The sequence below is a fragment of the Nannospalax galili genome, unplaced genomic scaffold (genome assembly GCF_000622305.1).
Source record: "Nannospalax galili isolate Female #2095 unplaced genomic scaffold, S.galili_v1.0 scaffold820, whole genome shotgun sequence".
Lineage (NCBI taxonomy): Eukaryota > Metazoa > Chordata > Mammalia > Rodentia > Spalacidae > Nannospalax > Nannospalax galili.
The window spans coordinates 1,342,414-1,362,169 of NW_008346549.1; the positions used below are offsets into that span (position 1 = coordinate 1,342,414).

The window sequence follows — 19,756 nt, forward strand, 5'->3', positions numbered from 1 at the left end:
GCTTCTTTAAATTTACGTTTGTGTTGGGAATCCACATTGGATTTTGTTTGAGACTAGGCCTTTGTTAATAAATGTTTGAAATTACTGATTCCTATTTAGTACAGAGGTTCTGTGTGATTCTCTCTGGCTCTCAATGGCCACTCTTAAGAGTAGCTCTGTAAGAAAACAACACCTGCCTCACTAGGGCCTGCAAGACTTAGCAAGGCCCAATAGCCTACTCAGTGGTAGTAGAAAGTCAAGCTGGGGTACATACCTTCAAGTTCCTTGTCCAGTCTCTGTACTGCTGACCATTCATGCCTATCCTCAATAGTGAAAACGCCTCTATGCTTCCTGACACACCAGGAGCCACCCTTTCTCTACCTGTAGATATTCTTGGTTTGGGATTCTAAGAGCTCTAACCCCTCTTAATTCAAGCATATGACAAAACACTTACCATGTGCCCAGCCTTTCTTAAAATATGAGCCAGGTATCCCAGGGGGTCAGCTCTCCAGGCCAGCAAACAGTTATGAGGCTGTTTTTTCTCAGTGAGGCCATGAGGGCCTCTTGATCTGAGCAGATCTTTCTAGATGATTATGACTAAACAATAAATAGGGTGAGGGGAGAAGGAATTAAGTGGATCAGATCTCCTGCCGGTCCCTGTGTCCTCCCTTAAGACATGCAGTGAGCAGGTCATTGTCTCTAAAGTCCCCTTGCAAGCTCAGCTCTCCCCAGGTCCTAGGGCTGGCTTTGCCAGGCCTGGAGGAATTGAGAATGTCAATTCCATTAGCTCCCATCCCCTCAACGTAGCTGCTGGCTCAGAAAATGGAACATGTGGTAGTATTATCTTTAAATCTTCATTTTAACATTCAGTGTATTTTCTGACCTTGAGCTTCCATTGCATCATCAGCAAATACCTCTTAATAGATTTGAAGATAGACTCATGAATGCCCAGTGCTAAGTTTGGAGGCTCTGTGTAGGACTTGTTAGTGGGCTGGGAATTTGGTGTTTTTCTGGTACTTAGGCTTGGAGGACAACTTGACACTTGATTATTTATTTTAATCTTTGTTATTTGGCTTCAGAAATTCAACCCAAAAATCTTTAAAAAGAAGCAGAAGAATGGGAGTTCTGCGAAGCCTAGCTGCCCATACTGCTGCTGTGCCGTAGGCAGCAAGGACCGCTCACTTTCTGTCTGGGTAAGCTACCTGAGCTTTTTTGCAGGGGAAGTTGTGGGCTGGGAAGACGGTGAATCTGGAAGACTTCAGGGAAGAGAAACAAGCTGTTTTTAAAAAAAATGTTATTTATTTTTTATGTGTATGAGTGTATTGCATGCATGCATATAAATGCACCTGTGTCGTGCAGTGCCCACGGAGGTCAGAAGAGGGCATCAGATCCCCTGGAACTGGAGTTACTGATGGTTGTTAGCCACTATGTGGGTTCTAGGAACTGTACCCGGATCCTCTGGAAGAGCAGCTAGCGCTCTTAACTGCTGAGCCGTCTCTCCAGCCCTGAAACATGCTGTTTTTGATGGTGCTTAGTGTGTTCCTTGCTCTGCATCTGGGGTCAGCTTCTCCTCAGAAACCTACAGGCACTCCTGCTATGTAGAAAGAAGTACTGAGGGCTGGCCAAGGGAATGCTGTGTAGGGCTTGACTTTATGTACATATTGTTTATATATCTTGTTTATAAACACATGAACAATTTGTTTCTATATTTTCCCTGTTGATAGATATTAAAGTTATTATAGTTATGACGTATTTTAACTGAAGGTCATAGAACCCTCTTATGTAAGTCTTTCTGTGAATGTATGTTTTTGGTTTTTATTTCTTTAGTGCTAGAGATGGAAACCAGGACTCTGTGCATGCTATGTATACATTATTCCTCTGACCTACACCATCAGCTTTTGCTTTTTGTGATAAGATCTTTCTGTGAGGCTGAGGCTGATCTTGAACCTGAGATCTTTCTGCCTTAGCCTCCTGAGTGCCACCTGGCCTGCCAGTGTTGACTTCTTTATGTAATTAGTTGCCGCTTCTATTTACTCATCCATTTTTACCTTTCAGGTGACACTGAGGGGTAAGACTGTATGTCTTGTGTTCTTTACTAGGCAGCAGGACTTGAGTGGGAGATACTGTATCTCCCTTTGTACTTTTTCCCTTCCTTAGTCAGTGTGGTCTGTTGTACAGTTCTCAGATGATACTCAGTGATGGATTGAGGGTGAGCTGTGACAGTTTTCTGAGTTAGGGATTTGAAAGGTTAAATTTCTTATCACCAAAGACTAATGCTTTGTGACCTTAGACACCTCCACATGTTCTGTGGGATGTGGTCATGTTACTGAGTACCTGCCAGAATGTTTAAAGTCTGACCAATAGAAAAGTACGTACACATTAGCTTTTTAAAAAAAATATTTTATTTATTATTTTTATTTTATGTGTATGTGTGTATTGCCTGCATGTAGGTAAGTGCACCTATGTCATGCAATGCCAGTGGAGAACAAAAGAGGCTATCAGATCTCCTGGAACTGGAGTTACAGTTGTTAGCTACCATGTGGGTGTTAGGATTTGAACCCAGGTCCTCTACAAGAACAGTCAGTGTACTTAACTGTTGAGCCATCTCTCCAGCCCCTACGCATTAGTTTTAAAAACATGTTTAGTTTTATTTTATATGTATTAGTTTATTGCCTACTGTGTGTAAGTGCACCCATGTCGTGCAATGCCTGCGAAGGACAGAAAAGGGTGTTGGATCCCCTGGAACTGAAGTTAGGACAGTTGTTATTTTGCTACCATGTGGGTGCTGGGAATCGAACCCTGGTCTTATCTGCTGAGCCAGCTCTCCAGCCCCTCAGATATTTTGTAAAATGTGTGTGTGTCTATCTGTGTGTCTGTCTGTGTCTGTGTGCCTGCGTGCATGTGTGCCACATGTGTAGGTGCCTACTGAGGTCAGGAAGACATCAGATCTGGAGCTGGAGTTACAGGTGGCTGTGAGTTGCCTGATGTTGATGCTGGGAACCTAGTCCCAGTTCTCTGGCAGAGCAGCAACTGCTCTTAACCACTGAGCCATCTCTCCAACCCCTCACTGAAGTTTTAATAGTTTATTTTGTTTGGAATAAGAGGAGTTTATACTGTTATTTATTTATGACTTATCTGGACACACTGTGGAGTGAGTCTGTATGGCCTATGTAACTATGAGCCTTGGGTAACGTGAACCAGAATTCAGAGAAAATGAGCTGCGTTCCTTCTGATGCCACCTGGTCCCTTCTTCTGTAGATACTGTCTGCCTTTACTGTTTCTTAGACCATGGCCATTCTAGTGTGAGAATTTCTGGCAGGCCTTGGTTTCCCCAGCCTGGAGTTTTGGCAAGTGTTGTCTGGATTGAGTTGAATATGCCACATATGTTTGCAGAAATGACCAAGGTGCTTGGGTGAATAAAATTGGCTGAGCTAAGTACTTAAGCTAGTTGTCAGAAATTTCATTAATTTTTGTTTTTTCTCCCCTAGCTCACTTGTTTGAAACGGCCTCTGGTTGTCATCCATGAACTCTTTGACAAATCCATCATGGATATTTCCTGGTAAGATGGATTCTCGATACAGTGCATAGGCTAATATAACATGAGGTTTCTTGATTTTATTAGGGCTAGGCAGCTTGTTCCAAGGCGATGCAGACCCCAAGGTGCTATTAGAACACAATTCATGAAGTGGTAGTTCTATGTTTGCTGTTGTGGGAGTGACTACCACAAGTAGGATTTGTTACAGGAGCCTGCCTTCTCAGACAACTGGATCCCTCTAGGTTTATAGCAGACACCTTTCTCAAGATTTAAAAAAAAAATGATTTCAAAAACAAAATTGAAAACTAGAGAACTTGCTAAGAGATTCTTTGCACATGTGCCGAGGTGTAGAGATCACCAAAGGCTGTGGTTATTGCTCCTCTTTGCCTGCCCTTGTCTATCCTCAAACTATAGAAGGGAAATGGGGTTTCCAGAATCTTTCTAGTATAGTTTCTGAGCATCCTCATGGGCTAGTCATTGTGCTGTGGATGGCCACCTCAGGTATTTTGCCCCCATCTAAATCCTGACACCTGTTTCTTTCAGGACTCTGAATGGGCTGGGCATCCTTGTGTGCTCCATGGATGGCTCTGTGGCATTCCTCGACTTCTCCCAGGATGAGCTTGGAGACCCTCTGAGTGAGGAGGAGAAGGTAGGCTTGTGGCTCATGTGCTGCCACAGTATCTGAGAGACTGCTTCAATTGGACATGCTTCTTTTGGAAGATGTAGACATATTATTGAAGTATTGTAACATGTTTGCCTTTTATAGATTATGTAATCTTATGTTACTTGCAAAACCAGATTAATAATCTTTATTCATGTCAGAAATAAGTCATGAAACAGATAGTAAACTGTTTGGGCTGTCACTGTGGGAGACAGCTGGAGTCATTTCCCCAAGGTCCATGTTACTTTCCCTATTTTTTTGGTCCCATGCTGACATAGAAGCAATTATGTGACAGTTAATACTGGTCATTCTTAGCATCTATGCAGACTCTGGGCCATGGGCTTTGTATATGTTAATTTGAAGTATACAAAACTGTTGGGTACAGTCACACATGTCTGTAATCCTGAAGAGGCTGAAGACAGTTCAGGGTTAGCCTGGGTTACATAGTAAGACTGTTTTAAAATAAGTAAACTAACAAAACAAAAACCTTCAAAGCTTGGCTTGTAGCTAATGGAGAGGGAACTTAGGGCCTTACACATGCTGAGCAAGTACTCTGTCTACTGAGCTATATCCCTAATGATTTGTGTTTTAACATCCCTCTAAGGTATTCTTGAGGCCAACTGAAGAACCATTGGTGGGTTTTTTTTTTTTTTAATGATATCAATTATAATATAAAACTGAAAACTTGTAGAAACCTAGTAAGAGATTCTTTGTACATATACCTAGAGCTAAAGAGCACCAAGAGGCAAGGCTCACTATTGGAAAGTAGGGATTGAATGAAGCAGATGATTCCATGGAGATATGCTTGTTACTGTTTCTTGACATTGTGTTTCAATTATGCTCCCTTTTTCTGGCTTGTATTTTTTCTCCCTTTCCTCATTCAGTTTTTCTGTAATATAATTCTTTCTGCCCTGGATGCCATAATAAAGGGCTGAGTTATTTTACGAAAATAAAAATTTAAAAATCGTGTCTCATCTGTTTCATCAGTAACGTAACTAAGCCTAGGAAAATAGCACAACCCTTTGTCAGGGCCATATGCTATCCTTAACTGCAAGAATGGATATGTAAACCAGGTCTGCTGCTGTTGAGCCAGGCTTCCTCATCTTTGTATTTATCAGAGCATGGGGATCCCCCTGTACTTCAGCATAGGCTTTAAGAAAGTACCTACCTACTGTAAGACCTGGAAAATTTCTTTCTACCAACAGACTTTTGCTAACCATAAATGGGGTATTGTATCCATTTATCTGAATGGAGCTCTGTGGAATCCCAGAGCAGGTCAGCAGCTATCCTCTTAGTGATGCTGTTGTTGGGGGTAAACTACCTCTTAATCTACTGTGTAATACTACCACCCTCACCAAAATGTAAACTCTTTGGGGTTGAGTTCTGCCTTATGCACTGTGCCTAGAATTGGGGGCAGCCTGCTTGTTTGTTTGTTTCCCTTACTATGTAGCCTTGGTTGGCCTGGAACTCATTATATAGAACAAGGTGGGCTCATACTCACAGATAGCTACCTGCCTCTGCCTCCTGAGTGCTGGGATTAAATGTGTGTGCCACTAACTATGCTTGGCAGTCTGTCAGTTTTTTAAATGAAGAAATGAGTTTCTCAGTGACCTAGAGTCTTCATGCTGTTGTCTTGTCACTGTCATCAAGAACCTTTGAATCCTTCAGTGTTCCTTGGAGAGTCATTGAGAGCCTGTGGAAGAATCCCATCTAGCTTACTATTTCCTAAATCATTGGCAGTGATCCTGTGCTTAAAGAACTCTAGGAAAACCTTAGCCAAGCTCCGTATTTTGGCTTGAAATTACAGAGGATGAATTTGGGAGACAGGGCAGGATACCAGACGGTAGAAGAGGAAAGTTCTTGGGTTCACCCAGGCCCTGCAGAAATGAGTCTCAAAGTCCCTATCCTAGAAAGCTGCCTATCTGACATTGTCTGGTGTGACCAAGCATCTATTATTGTAGTCCCAGTTCCTAGGCAGAATACAGTGCTTGTCATTTACACATCTTTTTGTGCCTCTGCTGCTTATCATGCTTTTATGAAAACTATTTTCTATAGCATTCTGGGATGCTGCCCTCCTCTCCTGAGGGACCTATGTAGCTTGTTATGGCATAGGACTAATGGGGCCTAGTGCTGGGAGGAGACCCCACTCAGAAGGATCATGATGGGGGAGCCTAGAAGGTTCTCCCTAGGCCTGCTGTGCCAAGCCTCTTGTGCTTTGAGATACAGTGCTAGTTACCTCCTGCCATTGTGGCTAAGTGAAAAGCAGACTGGTTCTGTGAGAGTGCTAAGGGTCCTTGGAGTGACTTGAGAGCCTTAAGTTATCAGTTTGGACATCTGTATTTCAGTAGAGATGGTGTCCATTGTCATTTGTTTTGCATTAAACCATGTGGAAGGTGATGCCTTGTTATACACTCATCATCTTTCTCAGCTGTAGATACATAGGCTATAAACATCTTGTGACAATATGAGAGACTTCGACAGCTATGTCTTTAATCAGTGGCAGGCTGCCCAGTGGGAAGTGATGGAGAGTTGGCTTCCTGGGCCTTTCTGTTCTTAGAGCTAGGAGAGTCAACACTGTAGTGAACCTACTGGTGGGTTACTGCTGCCATGGTGATACTCATACCCATGTGTCAAACCTCTCCCTGCTTCCTGCAGAGCCGTATTCACCAGTCCACCTATGGCAAGAGTCTGGCCATCATGACTGAGGCCCAGCTTTCTACAGCTGTCATCGAGAACCCTGAGATGCTCAAGTACCAACGGAGGCAGCAGCAGCAGCAGCAACAGCAGCAGCTGGACCAGAAGAATGGCACGGCTAGGGAAACAGGCTCAGCGTCCTCAGTCACGGGTGTTGTCAATGGGGAAAGTCTGGAAGATATCAGAAAGGTGAGGGCTTAGCCCAGTGACACTAAAGATACGGGCACTTGCCCAGAGACAGGGCAAAGGGAATGAACAGATAGCATGGCACGGAATGTCTGCACAGGACACAAAGATAGGACCAGCAGCATGAGTGGTGGTGAAGAAGGTATATGATGAGCATGGGGTAAGGCCATAGCCATCTGGGGCCAGTTGGCCCAGTGCCCACACTAATGATGGTATAAAGTTCTTTTATGAGAGGTCTTCTTGTTCTAGGGAGCCATAGAGGAGGTTGTCCCTTGCAGGAAAAACAAAGTCTTCACCTCCTCACTTTGCTAGGAAATTCTAAACGCTGAGAAATGTGGGTTCCCTGCTTTCAAAGTTATGTGGTCCCTCTTCTCTTGGAAGCCTGTATTTCACTGGTGCAATAGGGTTTGCAAACGAGGCAGGGTAGGATATGGTACTGAGCTGACTGAGAATTTAAGTCAACTCCAGGAGCTTGTGTTGGCCAACAAACCTCTCCAACGTAATTCTGACAGAGTGTATGATTAGAACCCTTTATAAGCCTTTCATGGAAGAAGGGGAACTATAATAAAAGTCAGTTTGGAAGCTGGGCATGATGGTTCATGCCTGTAATGGGCATGATGGTTCATGCCTGTAATTCTAGCATCTAGAAGGCTGAGGCAGGAGGATCACTACAAGTTTGAAGCCATCCTGGGCTACATAGCATGTTCTAATTCATCATGGGCGGCAGAGTGAGACTTTGCCTTAAAAAAAAATAATGAAGTCAGTTTGTAAGTCACCAGTTTTGTGACAAGAGTGTGACTCACAGGATCAAACCTTAGTCCTAAGATCCCCATAGTGTCCGAGACTGTTAGGTGGCATGTGCTCACAGCCTGAGAATCTGGTCTTGTCTGGTCCTGATGATAGGGAAGAAGGTTCTTGGAGTCAGATTATCTGGGAGCATTCTATTCTTGCTTCTTCACTGTGTCAGAAGTCAAATACATACTGTGCCAAAAATGTCTATGCGTCATTAGCTGCTTGAGTTTCCTTGAACCAACAAAGTTTTGGAAAGGGGAGTTAGAATACATTTCCTTGGAATCCTTTATTTTTCACCCCACCATAGTGAAGTATAAGTGACATGCTCATAACTAATGCTTACAACTCAGTAGCAAGACATGGAAGTACAAATACTGCCCAGTGGCGAATATAAGTAGTCAGACTCATAGGAATAGAGAGATTAGTGAGAGCCAGGGGCTTAGAGGGCAACATGGGAAGATATTAGCCAGAGGGCACAAAGTCTCAGTCCTAGAGTTCTGTTGTCCAGCATGGAGCCTGCAGTAGTAACACTGGAGTTCACACTGATTTGTTAAATGAGCTAAGTGTTTTCAACACAGAAAGAAAAGGCAGCTTTATTTTTTTGATATTTGGAGGTAGTTGACCAAAACTTTTTCATTCACTTATGTGACTCTACTTTGCCAGAATCTTTTGAAGAAACAAGTGGAAACTCGGACAGCAGATGGTCGGAGGAGAATCACACCTCTCTGCATAGCACAGCTGGACACTGGGTACTCATTCATTCGCCATGCTTTCTGTGACTTTGTCTGGGGAGGTCTTCCTTTTTTCTTTTGCTAGTTAGCACTTTCATAGTTAAGATCTTTGCAGACTCTTGGGCCAATTTGGAAGCCAGAGAGTCAAGTCCAGCTCCCAGCACTCTCAATGCCCTGTGGTCTTCTGCATACACTTGACTTACATGGAAGGGTAGTATCCTGAAATGTCCTGAGGCTAGGATATCTCCTCTGGCCGGTTATCTGCTCTCCCTTATTGCTGGCCAGGTGCTGCAGGAGAAGAGGAAGTTTTTTCTTTCCTTTTGCAACATTTTTTTCTGATTATGAAAGATATGGAGACATTGTTGAAAATGTAGAAAAATGGTAAAAGTCCAAAGAAGAGGATAAATATTCATAATCTAATCTTTGTTAGTATTTTGATATGTGTACTTCCAGTCTTTTCATCATTTGTTACTGTATTTTGACCTTTCATCCACTCAATAAATAGTCCTGAAGCATTAGATTATCCAGATTCCTGTCGTCTGAATGCACCACGAATTAATGAAACATCTCCTTAATTGTGGATTTGTAGTTTGTGTCCAGTTTTTTGTGACTGTAAATCTTCAAACACACATTTGACTGTCTCCTTAAGTAACTGCTAAAGTAGAACTGCTGGACAGAGGGTAGGGCTCTGAGACACATTGCCCTGTGGATACAAGTGGGAAAGTATGGCTTCCTTCACATTTGGGGCTATGTATGTATCTGTGGTCAGTCTTTTGTATTGGTTGTTTCCCAGAAATGACATGTGCTGATTCAAAGGATGCTAAGGCCCTTTGTGAAAACAGTATACCTCATTGTCACGGTATCTCTTTGGTTTTATACCCGTGCAGTGATCAGCTCAGGCTATCTGCAGATCCTTCACAGAGACTCCGCACAGTAGTCCTTAATACTTTGCTGTTGTCCATTCATGACCTGTTCCAAGTCTCCTTTGAAGGCTAAAGAGGCCTTCATTTATAAGATGTGCTAACCTCACCTCTCAGGTTAGGTGTGCTGGATCCAGATGTAGAACCAGCTCTCCTAATGCCTCTTATGTTGATAATTTTCCCCTCATTAAACCTGTTTTTCTTATATGAACCTGTAGGGGTAAAGCTACCTGCCCCAGTTGATGGAAGTATGGAAATGTGCTTTGAACACTGCAGGCCTGGGTCAGTGATGGAAGTATGGAAATGTGCTTTGAACACTGCAGGCCTGGGTCAGTGAAAGAAGGTGGTGGTGGCACTTTGATTCTGTGGATATTTCCAGGACTTACATAGTGAGGAGGAAGAGAGGTCAGGGTCTTGAGAAGAATGGGTCTTCCTTGCTGGCCTTACTTGAGTCAGCTTTCTACTTTTGGGAACTTGATTCTGGCACTAGAACTTGAGTTTTTCTATTAAAAATTTTTTGCCTTCCTGATTCCTGTGTTTAAACAAATAGCAGCTATGTAGGCAATTGTTAGCCAATCAAGAAAGAAAAGAAAAAAACAAATATATAAGGTAATTATAACTGGAAAATAATCACAGATGAAGAATAAGTCAAAAGGGTGAGAGAATACTTTGCTGGGCTCTGAAAATAAATGTCTGAAGTGGTTAGTATTTTTTGGAGAAAATAGACATATTAAAAACGAAGTATTGCTATATATAGTTTTCTCTACTTAAAGCCACCAGATTAAGAAACCCTCACAGGGAAATCCTATCAAACTTTTAAGAAACAGACAACTTAATACTGTTTTACATGTTCTGGTATACAGATAAAGGAGGGAAAAATGCAAATTCCTTTAAAAAATCATTCATTTATTTTTATTTTATTTATATGAGTGTTTTCCCTGCTTGTCTATAAGTCCACCACATGCATGCAATGCCCATGGAGGCTAGAAGATGTTGGATCCCCCTGGAGCTGGAGTTACGGGTGGTTGTTAGCTACCATGTGGGAACTGTACACCAAACCTGGGTCCTCTGCAAGAGCAGCCAGTGCTCTTAACACTGAGCCATCTTTCCAGTCCTTTTTTAGTTGTTGTTGTTTATCAAATGTAACAAAGATGGCTGGTCACTATAGTGTGTCCTTGTAATCCCAACTATTGAGGAGGCTGAGGCAGGAGAATCACTTGAGCTCAGAAATTTGAAGTCAGCCTGGGAAACAATAGACTTGGTTACCACAAAAAGTGAAAATAGAACACAATAAATTTCAGGCCTATTTAATTTCTAGTAGTCAGTGCAAAATCCTAAATGATATAGTAACATGGAGAGCATGTTAAGAGGCTAAAACCAGGGCTGGGCAAGGTGGCACATACTTTTAATCCCAGTGTGGGGGATTAGGGGGTGGAGGGGTATGAGAGTTCAAGGCCAGCCTGATGTACATAGTTAGTTCTAGGCCATACTGGGCAACATAGTGAGACCCTGTCATAAACAAAAGGTTAATATCTTTGCTAAATAAGGCTTACTTAGACAGCAAAGGTAGACTGTTCAAAACTATGGGAAGCCAAATAATCTCAATGTCCATGTTAGTAAATCAAAAGAAATCAGTGCTATAATCACCTCCATAGTTGCTCAAGGGGCATTTTGGTAAAATTCAAAATTGTTCTGACTTCAAATTCAATGAAATAGAAGCAGATAGAGGTTTGAACTTGATAAATTGCCTTATTTCACATTAAGTTCAGAAATGAAACAATTTTTTAGTCTTGACTCTAATTTGTCATTGCTCTACATGTTCTAGCTTATGTAGGTAGGCAACAATGCATGGGAAAGGAGAATGAAAACTGCATCATTATTTAAGAATGATATGTTCTAGAAGAACATCAAGTGGCAGTGTTGCTATGGATAGTAAAAGGAGAGAGTAGAGCCCAGTGTGGTGCTGCATGCTTCTGATTCCAGCATGCAGGAGGTGGAGGCAGGAGGATCATGAGTTTGTGGCCAATCTGGGCTACGTATTAGGACCCCATTTTAAAGAAACAGTATAAGAGCATGCATGCATATATAAGAAAGAGTTTGAGCATGTACTAAATATAATCAAAATGAGATCAAGGAAGAAATCACATTCACAAATGAAAAAAAAATTTTTTTTTTTGTGATCAAGTCTCATTGTGTTGCCCTTGCTCCTCAAACTTGGAGGTTCAAGCAACTCTTTCATTTCAGCCCTCCTAAGTAGCAGGGTCTATAGGTGTGTACCACCAGGCCCAGCTACAAAGTGTAAATCTATGAAGAAAAGTTTAAGAATTCTCAGGCTGGGGAGATGGCTCAGTGGGTAAAGTACTTTTTGCACGAGCATGAGAACCTGAGTTCGCATCCCCAGCATCTGTGTGATAGCCATTTACTGTTTGGGGCAGAGGGGCGGAGATAGGTGGGTCTTGGGGGCTTGCCAGCCAGTTTTGCTGAATTGTTCAGCTCCAGGTTCAGTGAGAGACGTTGCCTCAAAATAGGATGGAGGTACTAGATGAAGATACCTGATACCAACCTCTGGCTTCCACATGTGCACATACAGGCAAGTGTTACACCCTCCCCCCAACACAAACATACATACACTTGCATATACAACACACACAATTCTTCAGAGAGGCCTAAAAGAAAAACAACAAAATAAAACTTACAAAAACAATTCTATTGATTAGCAAGGACGACTGACTATCATAAATCGCCCGTTACTTCTCCCTAAACATAAATTTAACACGAACCAAGAAAAATAATCATAGTTTTCAGAAGGAGAAAGTCAATTCTGAAGTTATATGGCGAAATAGTAATATCTGAGCTATTTCTGGAAGAACAAAGGGAATTGATTAGGGGAAACTGTCTATCAGAAATTAAAATGTAAATAAGGAGGTACTCACATGAATAGAGCAATGAATATAGCAGAATTTCCAAAAGAAGGCCCTAATAAGGAAGTTCTATGTGTCTGTATGTATTTGTTTGTGTACATGTGTGCACGTGTGTGTATGGAGACCAGAGTTCGTTTTTGACAATTGCTTTCCACCATATATTTTGAGATAGGGTTGCTCACTTAACCTAGAGCTCACGGATTCAGCCAGACTGACTGGCCAACAAGCCCTACAGGATCTCTTGTCTCCACCTCTCCAACCCTCGAGTAACAGGCACATGCCACTGTGCCTGGCTTTTTATATAATTGCAGGTGGTTCAAACTCAGATCCTCATGATTTTGTGGGATGTAGTTTCCAACTGAGTCATCTCAGTAGCCCCTTCAAGGGAGTTTTAAAAGTCGTGTCTCCAATTAGTGAAGAAACATTGGCTAATTCAATAAAAAGAGTCAAGACAATGTACACTCTAAACCAAGTTCCCACTCTCTTTACAGTTTAGAACTAAATATATCAACAGCTCAGCAGTATTTTGCTTGTTTTAATGTTTCATGTTTTTGTTGTCATTTAAAACATTTTCATTTAAAATTTTAGAAATATATGGGGAAACATTTTGAGAGTCTCAGAGGTAAAAAATATTTTCCATAAATGACTTAAAATTTAGACCACAACAAAATAATGTCTTTTTAGCCAGGCTAAAACCTGTACTTTGTTCTTTGTTCCCCTCCCCCATGCCAAAATTTTCTATATGAAAAACTTCAATGTTATATCATGATTACTAACCATATATCAAAATTGTAGTAAAGTACTATTTTTTTTTTAATCCAACAGAATGGCAAATATCAAGAAATTTGATAAAAACTGTTAGGCTGAGCTGGCAGTGGAGGCCTATAATTCTAGCTACTCAGGAGGCCAGCCTGGGTAATTTACTGAGACCTTTTATCAAAATAAAAAGCTAAAAAGAAGTCTAGGGATATAGCTTAGTGATGGAGCACTTTCTTTAGCATATGTGAGGTCCTGGGTTCTATCCCCAGTACTACAAACAAACAAAACAAATGTTAACAACTGCTCTTACAACAAAAGTGTTAGTGAGGTTTTGGAGAAACAGGCATTCTCATAAGGGCTTGTGGCTTAAACCTCTAGAGAGAGAGCTTTAGAAGTGTTTATCAGAAATCATGTGTGAACATTATGTTTGTTGCTTTAGCTATATTTCTGGGCATATATCCCATATTATATATGAATTGATGAGTATACTGACAATTACTGTGTTCTACACATCTTTGCTCTAGTTATGTACTTACACAGTCTTTTTCAGTCTTGGCAATGACATATTGGGGAGGGTCCAAGTACTTTGCATATGAGTACTTGAGGCTCAATAGAGGTGACTGACATGTACAAGATTGTGAGCTTGCAAATAGCTAAGGCATTATCCTTGGCTGGTCTGGCCTAGGTCCCTCAGTCTCCTTACTTAACGTTGTATCTTCTGTTATAGCAGTACACCACAGAAGCAGCAGGGGAACACTGATTCTCTGTAAAGGCTGGGCTGGGTAAATCATGCCCATCCAAGGGGAAAGTCTACAGCCCTTAAAAAGGAGGCCCTTGTATGTGCTGCATTTCCTCAGCTCTAAGACTTACCATTATGCATACTTAACACTTCACATCAGGGTCATTGTATGATCAATAGCATCTAACAATTCCCATTGTATTAGCCATGTATTTCTTAGTAGTACATTATTAATAGTTCACTTTAGAGTCAATTAAATATAGTATAAGGTATTTTCATTTTTAAAAACTCTTCTGTAACTTTCCAAATTATCTATGACTCAGGACCCAGAAAAATGTTATTTAGAAGTTATAAAGTACTAGCTGTAACATTTTTGTGCTGATTTTTTTTTACCCCCCCCTCCCCTTGCTTAACAGGGACTTCTCCACGGCGTTCTTCAACAGCATCCCACTCTCGGGCTCCCTGGCAGGCACCATGCTCTCCTCTCCTAGCGGTCAGCAGCTACTGCCACTGGACTCCAGTACCCCCTCCTTCAGCACCTCGAAGCCTTGCACAGAGCCAGGGGCAGCCACTGGTGCCAGGCCTACAGGCGAGTCTGTCAGTAAGGACAGGTTAGTGGGCACCAAGTTTCAGTCATGTCCCTGGGGAAAGCTCAGGTTTGGAACATGGTTCCAGGGATAAGAATTTTATTCTATTTTTATTTCATGGCCACTTGGCTAGAAAAGGGCAAAAATGCTTGAGTCTAAATGAGAGCTTCCTTAGAAGGGAGTACTTGTTTAGGCGACTCTCTAGGCTATGTGGATTTCATAGAGAAACTGACTGGGGATAAGTCTACAAAGCTTTGGGGATCTGCCAGTGAGGTAACTGTCTGCTACAAGGCCACCCCACTTTCTGGCAGATCAACACTGGAGATGGCCTGACATTCCTGGCTTTGGCTTCCACTGTGCTGAGTTTCATGCTTCATCCCTGCCAGGGTGCTCCTGTAAGCATGTGGATTTCCCATCACACTTAGATTCACTAAGAGAGCCTATGTTGTCACTGTCCATTATACCTGGTCAGAAAGGACTAGGAGAGAGTGAGCAAGAGTGACTTTTTGCCACAAGCCTGTTCTGGGCTATACTGTAGCAACTAGGCACCCACAGGACATTGATTGGCACGTACTTGTCCTGATAGGGAAGAGGCAGCCACAGAGTTGCAGGGTAGCGTCTGTGGTCTTTGGCAGAAAGGGCTATCCATTGGGGGATTAGCGAACAGGGTCCATTGAGGCTTTTTAGAACGTGCTCCTCCCAGAGCCCATACAAGATAACCAGCAGGGAGAAGGTTGGGAAGCAGGGACAATAGCAGAGCTCTGAGGCCCCTAGAAGGGATGCAAGAGAAGAGGAAAAGGCTGAGTTCCTATTATGAACAAGGTAACCTGGGATTTTCTCAGAGGGGAGATACAGAAGGTTTTAGATTTGCAATTTAGGAATATGGTGCAAATAGGCAGTGGTGCTCAAATTTAGAAAGCACCTGCTACCCACAACTGATCATTTGAGAGTGTTTCTTTGTTAGTGGAAAGTGTTGTTGTAGCCTCTTGCCTCTGGACTCTGGCATGAAGGCTGTGATGGTACACTAAGCATCAGTTGTCACTGCTCTTAGGAAACCAGGAGTGAAGATCAGAGAGGAGGATATGGTGTAGCAAGCTAGTCAGGAAGCAAAGTAAAGGGTGCTGGGAAGGACAGGTGCCACCAGAGCCAAGCGGTGTTTTGTGGATTCATACTAGAAACTGTAGAGGAGGAAAATAGTGTCATCCACAATGACTGCTAGGTGTCTGATATGGGTTCTTGGTAAATGGAGGTAGAGGTGTTAGTCTGCATGAGGTAAGCCAAAAGGCCCAGTGGCTTTGACCCAGGAGTTGGGGTTGGGCTTGAGCAGGAGGAAACCTGGACAAGCTATTTCATAGACTTCCTTTCTCCAAAGTGCTAAGATTTGTCATTATTCCGGTGAGACATTGGTGAGGCTACTTAGGACAGAGAAGACTAGGCTGAGGATGAAGGACAGGGATAGGCCATGACTTCACAACCCCAGTGATGGTTTTCCTCCCTAGAGCCACTGTGGAAGTGGAAAAGCTAGTGGTTGAGTCAGTTTGGGTAGATGTGCTAAATTCAGGTTGTAGAGACCCAGGATATGGTCTACCTCCCAAAAGGTGTCAGAACAGAGGAAGAGGGAGAATGTGAATGCATTTGCTCTTTCAAGAGATAGATAGTCAGATAGTCAGACTTCTAGAATTTTAATGCATGAACTTAAAAAAAAATGGAACAGATTTGAAGTTTTCTTGTATTTAGAGAAAGTAGTTTGATGTTTCTATTCCTTTAGTTAGGCTTCAAGTTCCGTCATTCTTAGACCTCCAGATTTAGGGATTGTATTTGATGTACTTCCTATTTCCATTCCCCAGTATGAATGCTACCTCTACTCCTGCTGCATCGTCACCCTCCGTGTTAACAACCCCATCCAAGATTGAACCTATGAAAGCATTTGACTCCCGATTTACAGAGCGGTCCAAAGCCACACCAGGTGCTCCTTCCCTGACTAGTGTGACTCCAACAGCTGTGGAAAGGTAGGTGGTAGATGTGATACCTCTCCAGATCTCCCACCACACAGCCTGGCTTCTGTAGAAGAGTAAAACCTCAGAGACCTCTGAGCCAGCAGCCCTTCAGAGAAAGAAGTGCCTGCTAAAAGTGGGGAATTGGTTGGAAGGAGCTGTTAGGTAGGAAACTGTGAGCAAAGGGAAAAGGCAAAGAAGCTGAGATTATAACCTGCTGAGAATGTCCTTTGTGTGGAACCCAGAATTTTCTGAGACGTGGATCAAAAGTGTGGTTCTAGACAAGTCAAGGCCTAATGCTCCAGTGAGGTAAGATACAAGTGATTGTAAGAGAAGACTTTGTGAGGACACATAGGCTGTGAATGCCACAGACTTGATACAACTTGCCCATTTCTTTCATATCCCTAATATACAGCAGTCAAGACACATGGGATGTGAGTTTTTTGTTTCTTGGAGTTGTAGGAATGAATGTATCCTCCTGAGGTAGCCGGAGAAAGACACTCACTACATGTCCTAGTGAGTTGGAGTCTAGAACTAGTTAAGAGCTGGGCTGCCTTTTTCCAGTGAGGCATAGGAGCTAATCCTCATGTAGATAACATCCTACTGTGGGGCAGTGAGGGCCTGGTAGCCCAAGACAGAACTATCCTAGCCTATGTTACCTATAGCTAAGAGCAGGGACATTGATCAGACTCTTGTGATATAGCCACTCAGCCAATAGATGTCCAATAAGAAGGACAATTGTATGAGACCTGTTTTTGTGGTTGGCATTTCTGAAACTCTGGGCTGTTCCTGAGGCATTGCTTACTATCTAATAGCTACTTGTGTGTCCATGGTTTGTTCTTAAGAACAATCCCTAGAGACCAGCATAGGAGACTCCTCAGACTGCTTCTCTGCTTTGGCGTTGGTATTGAGCCTTGTCTTCTGCTTTGATGTAATCATTCTTGTAGTCATATAAAAACATCCCGTGTGATCTTTTTTATCTTCTAATTTCTTTAGCCATAAAAAGGATCTGAAAATCTTCCTGCAATTTAGCACTTTGAAATGCTAGATTAGCACTCAGGAGGCAAAGGCAGGAGAATTGCTCTAAAATTGAGGCCAGCCTGTTTATATAGTAAATTCTGGGTCAGCCAGAACCACATAGGACCCCTGCCTCCAAACAAACAGGCAAACCCCAAGTAAAAGCTAAATTAAATTATTACTCAGATCTCTATAATATGTAGCTGTTTCCCAGTGCCTAGGATGTAAAATCTGTGAGTGAACAAAAAACTCCGTGGTGGACTGAATCACACTGTGAATACTGGGTGAGAAAGAGGCTAGCCAACTGATGACCAAGGGTTCAAGATAAGGTCTTTGTTCTGAGCTGTGTAGCTACTGTAGCTGAGTAACCAACGTAACCTCAAGTGCTTAGAAAAGGGCAGTTCCATTGGGAGTGGAGTGCTAGGAAAAACTGAACTGGCATCCCAGAAATTGGAATGTCATATGTAACAATCTTAATTAAAGAAAAGGTTCACAGAATTGAGAGGGGGTGGGAGAGAAGGGACAGGTTGGAGAGGGAGGGGTGGAAATAATGGAAATATAGTACTCATGAAATTCTCAAAAAAAAAAGTTGCACTATCTCAGCTTTTCCTAGGATTAGGAATCCTGTGAAATTGGGGTCAGTGTAATACTGTGTCATCTACAAATCTCCAAACCATTAAATGGGCATAAAAGCTTATTCTGCTCTTGTTAACTTCTGGAAGCAATTGGCAAAGATGCAAATCTGCCCTGCAGAGACATTCTTGTTCACAGAATGTGAAGTAACGGTATCTGAAATTTGGACTGAACATAAAACATATGAGGAAATAGTCCAACATGACATGGTAGAGCATGTCTGTCATCCTAGCACTCCGGAAACAGAGACAGAGGGTCATGGGGGTGGGGTGAGCAAGGAGGAGAGAGACCAAGGGAGAGAAGGAGGGGTCCATTTTGTACAAATGCCAGGGACGTATTGACATGGGATTTAAGCTTTGGTAGCTAATCAGAGAATTGTCAGAAGGAGATTGTAAAATATGCTTAAAATCTTGAAAGATGCAATTAATATTTTGCATATAAAAACTAGGTCAATATGGATCAAAGAACTAAAATTATAAAACTCTTAAACCTATGTACCCTTGGATTAGACAACTGTTTATTAGATTTGATATCTAAAGTACAAGCAATAAAAAATAGATTACTGAAATGTCATCAAAATTTAAAAATTAAACTTCCTAGGGGACACATACAACTTATAGGAAATCCCCAAGGATAGGCTGTGGGGTAGTTGTTGAGAGGGAGTTAACAGGCTTACTTGAGGATACTAGAACTGAATGAATTAAATGCTGACCCGAGAGAACAGCAAAGCACCCTAGATAGAAAGACCTTGTGCTCTCTGTGAGCTCCCTCATACTTGCCTTGGGGATTTAATGGCCAATCACAATTTCCTTGTGTAGAGATCTTCCCGACTGAGGAGCAGGGATAAACTTGAATTGACTCTTGGAGGCAGTTTCCCAGATGCCTGAGTCCTAGTGCCACCAGGGTTGACCTCTCTTCAGTAGCTATATCCCCAGGGTCTCAGAAGACCTTCCAGCTGTACTGATGCAATGAGGTATCATTAAATTTGTTTTCCTTGGGTACACATTTGAAAGTGGTAGTGAGCAAGCATTCATTCATTTGGGACTGAGACTACTGCTTCCAAGATGAGTGGCTCTCATGCTAAATCAATCCCTCCCTTCCTTCCTTCCTTCCTTCCTTCCTTCCTTCCTTCCTTCCTTAACGAGATGAGCCTCCCTCCTATCTCCCTCCCTTCCTCCCTCCCTCCCTCTCTCCCTCCTATCTCCCTCCCTTCCTCCCTCCCTCCCTGTCTCTTTCATTTGTGAGAGAGTGTGCATGTGTGTGCATGCACAGTACTTTGTGGAAGTCAGATGACAACTTAGAGGAGTTGGGTCTCTTTCCACCATTAGGTCCTGGGGCTCCAACTCAAGACATGAAGCTCAGCTGAGCCATTTTGCCAACCCCTAGTTGGTGCTGAATTCTAAAACAAAGTTGGTTGGGAAATGGAATTTTTTTGTTTCTAGCTATGTTAGAAACTGGGTCTTGCACTGGTTCTCAGGGAAACTCAGGAGGAACTTTTCAAAACACTTATCAGCAGAGGGTTTCATTTAGGATCCATTGTCTCTCAGTGGTTAGGAGTGGCTCTTAGAACTCTACACCTTGCAGCCTAATTCTTGCTCCCCACTTCTT

At 42.4% G+C, this 19,756-nt stretch overlaps 1 protein-coding gene across 6 annotated transcripts in view; it reads left to right on the forward strand.

The window, feature by feature from the left end:
- Positions 1–19,756, forward strand: part of LOC103742071 (protein HIRA) — a 105,598-nt gene that overhangs the window by 44,583 nt on the left and 41,259 nt on the right. For all 6 annotated transcript variants that reach the window (XM_008843053.3, XM_029568270.1, XM_029568272.1 and 3 more), the window contains 7 exons: positions 1,059–1,172; positions 3,468–3,538; positions 4,058–4,163; positions 6,831–7,058; positions 8,511–8,596; positions 14,334–14,528; positions 16,352–16,513. In XM_008843053.3, the coding sequence (XP_008841275.1) occupies positions 1,059–1,172; positions 3,468–3,538; positions 4,058–4,163; positions 6,831–7,058; positions 8,511–8,596; positions 14,334–14,528; positions 16,352–16,513 (962 nt within the window). The remainder of the gene's footprint in view (positions 1–1,058; positions 1,173–3,467; positions 3,539–4,057; positions 4,164–6,830; positions 7,059–8,510; positions 8,597–14,333; positions 14,529–16,351; positions 16,514–19,756) is intronic.